At 41.4% G+C, this 5,142-nt stretch overlaps 1 protein-coding gene across 1 annotated transcript; it reads left to right on the plus strand.

The window, feature by feature from the left end:
• Positions 1-1,916: 1,916 nt before the first annotated feature.
• On the plus strand, positions 1,917-4,129 carry LOC111871948 (puff-specific protein Bx42-like). Its single transcript, XM_023865375.1, is given in 1 exon segment — positions 1,917-4,129. A coding segment is annotated over 1 exon segment (1,431 nt). The 5' UTR covers positions 1,917-2,243; the 3' UTR covers positions 3,675-4,129.
• The last annotated feature ends 1,013 nt before the right edge of the window (positions 4,130-5,142 follow it).

Genomic DNA, 5,142 nt, shown 5'->3' on the forward strand with positions numbered 1-5,142 from the left:
GGGGGCTGAGTTGCCACTTCGCGGAATACACCTGCGACTCTGATTTCCAAGGTAATCCAAATGTCATATCACAATATCAGTTTGAACTAATGAGAGTAAGACACAATTCCATTCCATGCATGCCAGTATTTTTCGTTGGACTCGAGAAACTATTCAGGCAATTTTTCTTTTACCGAAGTTGAAACATGTGTGGGCGGAACACAATCGAGTACACTTTATTTTTTCAGCTTCCATAAAGCCTGTTTAACAGAAGGCGGTTACTTTTTATATTCGAAGACCAGTTGTAACGGTCATGTTATTTTTACTGTAAGGAAGAAATAGAAACTTTATATTATGGGTATTCAAAACTCTTCCATAATAGTATACAGCGAGTATAAAGAATGTTTCTGTGCATGTATCTGATATATATAATGATTAATGGCACCTTGACAGCAGTACAAGTGCGATGTAATGGTTAGCGTGTTTGCCTGGGGAACTGAGGGTTGAGGTTCAAATACTAAGTATGAATTNCTAAGTATGATTTTTTTTTATATTTTTTTAATTATGAGTATGATTCCATTCCTACATTTTGTGTTCAGTTTTATTCATTATACCTTCACATCAAATGGACTGGCAGAGCACTAACACTGTAGACTCATATTCTGGAGGTTCTCATTTCAGATCTCAGCCAAGATACGTGTATTGGCTGTCCTGAGTGAAGCTCTCCATATATATTTATATTTACGACTAAAGCACAACCAACAAGACATTTATTATGTGAACACGAAATTTAAATATAAATATTAAAGCGAAGAAGCGTCCTACTCTCATGACTAGGGCCCGGATTTTTTGAAAATGCATATTTTGGGGGTTTTTGGTCGCTATTGCATATTCTAAACGTAAGAGCATATTTCTGCACATATGTTTGAAATTAAGGATAATTAAGGATGAGACAACCGATTTATGTGGCCGATACATATGAAATTTCGTAGTTGGTAAGCGACTTCCAGACGAACCCGGCGACTCTCACTTTCTAGCTTGCAAAGTACTGAAGAAAACCAACCATGGCACAATAACAAGATTTCTAAATGATTCTCTGTGACTACTATGGCCATCTGAAATTGAGGGTATTTGCTTTAATATTGCTCACAGATGGAGATTTCTATATGTTGAAAGCAGCACACCAAACCCGTGAAGCTCACGGATGACACCATATTGCAAAAAAATCCTTGCACAGGTTCCAGCTGTTAAAGGTTTAATTGCAAGTGGAATAAACTGTTTCTGAAAGCACCAGCTCGTGTCCAGTTCTACAAAGATTGCCTACCTCAGGTTCCTCTTCCACCTCAATCTGTCCTAGCTAGGTGGGGGACATGGCTATCCGCAGTTTCATTTTATCAGGATAATTTCAATCAAGTAAAAGAAGTGGTTACAAAACTTGAAGATGAGTATGCATGTGTCCGTGAAGCAAAAGTGGTGTTTGGAAGTGATACTTTTTATCAAGGTGTGAATTTTATCCATGCACATTTTTCTACAGTTTCAGAAGCCATTGAGAGCTTAGAATATTGTGGTGCACTCCTTCACGACTCACTTCAACTCGTTCAGAAAGCAACTTCTTCACTGAATTTCGCACTAGGCGAAATTGGAGACAAGATTAAATGCAAGTTAAAAATGATGTTTAATTCGAACCCAGGACTAAAAGAGATTCAGTTAATTAGTCAATACTTGAGTGGAATTAGGGTACCTTTGCCAAATTAATGTTCCGAACCTTGGGCGCTGTTTATAAATACTGTCCAATCACGTCAGTTGATGTAGAAAGGTCATTCTCAGCCTACAAACTCATTTTGGGACAATAGACGCAGTTTGTCTTAAGAAAACACTGAAAGACTTCCAGTTGCCTATTGTGATGCTGCTTTCTTCAGTGAATGATACATGTAAATAGGAGAGTCTGAATAAAGTGACCTGTTTATTAAGTGCATATTGTTTATTTTTGGTGGATATTTTAAGTGTTTTTAGCGCATACAGATCCGGGCCCTACTCATGACATTGGAATGACCTTGGAACCACGCGAAAGCATCTTGCAGGTTGCGACGTGGCAACGCCGCTTCCCCCCCTCCAAATAGAATTGCGTATTTTTATATAAGCTTTGGCTTTTCTCTAGACGCGCAATACTTGGTCAGTGACGTTAGGTGTCGGTGGTGAATATCCGAGAGCAGTTGAAGTGAGTATTAGGTGGAGAAGTTAGTCGCGGAAAGAAGACCGAAAGCATGGGCTTCGGAGATGGTGGTACATTTACACAGATTCATGTGGCCCAATATCCATTGAATATGGGTAGAGAAGGAAAAGAAGGCACATCAAATGCCCTTGCAGTTCAGTTGGATGCACAGGGGAAGGTAAAGTATGCCGTTTTGGCATGTCAGGGACACTCAAAGGACAAGATAATATACTCAAAACTGACAGACTTGCTTCCAGCGGAAGTGGTGGCTGAAGATGATCCAAGCCTGGAGAGACCATCAGATGATGATGTGCGAGAGGCTACCGACAAAACTCGTCTTGCCTTGGAAGGTCTCACACATACAAAGATAGCAGCTGCTATGCCAGTCAGGTGTGCACATTACATCCGTTACACACCGTTTTGGCAAGGGGCTGCCTACAATTCAGGTGCAAAACAGCGTGTCATTCGAATGGTAGAGGCCCAGAAAGATCCAATGGAACCACCAAAATTTAAAATCAACAAGAAGATACCTCGTGGACCTCCCTCACCGCCTGTTCCAGTACTGCATTCTCCAACAAGAAAGGTGAGTGTTAAAGAAAAGAATGAGTGGAAGATTCCACCATGCATTTCCAACTGGAAGAATGCTAAGGGGTATGCAATCCCTTTAGACAAACGTCTTGCTGCAGATGGACGTGGCTTGCAGCAGGTTCACATTAATGAGAATGTTGCCAAAGTGGCAGAGGCCCTTTATATCACTAATAGAAAGATACGTGAAGCTGTGGAGATGCGAGCCCAGCTGCAGAAAAAGTTACCACAGAAGCAGAGGGAGAAGAAGGAGGAACATCTGCGGCAACTTGCGCAGAAGGCCAGAGAGGAAGAGGTTGGCATCAGAACTCAAGCAGCTGCCACAGATAAAGATGAAGAGGCTAGAAAACGTGATCGGCTGCGTTATGAACGCCACAAAGGTCGTCAGCGTGATCGCAACACTGCAAGAGCTGCTTCATACAAGAGGTCAAAGCTGCAGCGTGAATGGGAACGAGACATCAGTGAACAGATTGCACTGTGTTTGCCAGCCAAGAACATATGAGGCGGGGAAGTTCAGTTTGACCAGTGTTTGTTCAACACTACACAGTGCATGGACTCTGGCTATGGGGATGAGGAATCATACAATGTGTATGATAAACCGTGGCGTGAGAGTGGCACCCTTGGTGCACATATCTACTGCCCTAGTCGAAACTTGGACAAGGATGTGTATAGAGATGATCTCGACAAGTTGATCAAAACAAATCGGTTTGTGCCTCATAAAGAGTTCAGCGGTACTGATCTTACTGCCACCAGAAGTGGACCTGTTCAGTTTGAGAAGGAAGAGGATCCGTTTGGCTTGGGAAAATTCTTAACACAGGCTAAATGTGCCAGCAAGCGTCACAAGGATGGCCGTGATCAACGAGAAGAAGAACGTCATAAGCGTAAAAGACAGGAATAGCTATAGGGCGTAGGAATACAAACAGTTTGTCACTATAACAAATGAATATATTGTATTTGTGGTGAAGTTGTTTTAATTTGATTCAGTGAATTGGAGATGAGAATTTATCTAGTGTTGCAATCAGTGACTTCCAAGAGATGAAGGCAATATATCCCTCTGAGTTGTTGGTCTGCCTCCTGACTACACAGCGTTACAGCCCAGATGTACATCATAGACATTGTGGTGAGAACCTCAGCTCCATAGATATGTTACATATTATCATAGGACTGAAAGATAACAAAATGGCTGCGCGACAAAATCATGTGGCCTGCGCAGTAAATTTGGTCTGTAAATTGAGTTGAATTAAATCTGTTGTAAATTCCAAATGTCATATCATCTACTAATATAATAATTACCCATATATCATTAATTTATTGTATTAAGAACTGGTACATAAAGAAAATTAGGTTCATTTACTTCTCTCTCTCTCTGCTTTGGGCCTTGGCTGCTTTTTCAGTTTCTTAATCCTATACATAGTCGATAGGACCCCTTGTACGGGGATCAGCTCGTTGCAAGGCTGGTGCCTACACATAGAACAATACAAACAATAAACGAACACAGACATCCATACCTGGAGTGGGATTCGAACCCGCGACCCCAGTATTCGAGCGGGTGAAGACGGTTCATGTCTTAGACTGTGCATCCACTGTAATCGGCTCATTTTCTACTCACTCAAACATAATCATTTTTTAAGAATGGTAAAACAACCCCTCATACGACCCAGAAGTCTTCATATTATATCCTGAAATACGATTACAGTGAGGGGCGCCCTGTTTAGCTACATGTTGAAATACGTTTAGCACTCCAAAGTAAAACAGTGAACACAATATGTGTACACTAAAGTTGTGTGACGAATTCCGTTAAGACAGGCGAGTTACAAGATTTCATACTTAGGCCTTTTGTCCACCACGGCAATGCAGCTGCAACTCTGCTACTACTCAGCCAAAATAGGAATGAAACTAAACTTGAACGCAATCTCGGCTTTGTCCACCAATGCAACTCTTTTCCAACAGTTTAAGGCCCTAGTTGTATAGACAAGGATATTTTTGCACAGCCTGCACAAGTTTAACAGTTCCGTTGCACCTGTTCTGCTCCAGCCCTTCTTCATAACCACATAGCCTCTTCTCATTGGAAAATACCATGCCCCAGCACTACCTCCTCTGAGAGACCTAGATATCTCTCCACTTTGTCCTTCTGTCCTATTTACCCTGCAGATGGTGACTGCAGTATACATTGGGACATGGCTAAACCCTGAAACCAGCAGCTTAGATATCTGATACAAGCTACAAAAACAGAAGAAGAGGGACCTGTTGAATAAGCAGTTAAGTAGTAATAAAAGTGACACAGACAATATAAAGTTGCATTCCAGTTGCTGCTATAACAGTGTTGCACAACAGATGAATAATGCAACATGGCTAAATATTTACAT

This window comes from Cryptotermes secundus, unplaced genomic scaffold (genome assembly GCF_002891405.2).
Source record: "Cryptotermes secundus unplaced genomic scaffold, Csec_1.0 scaffold5886, whole genome shotgun sequence".
Classification (NCBI taxonomy): domain Eukaryota; kingdom Metazoa; phylum Arthropoda; class Insecta; order Blattodea; family Kalotermitidae; genus Cryptotermes; species Cryptotermes secundus.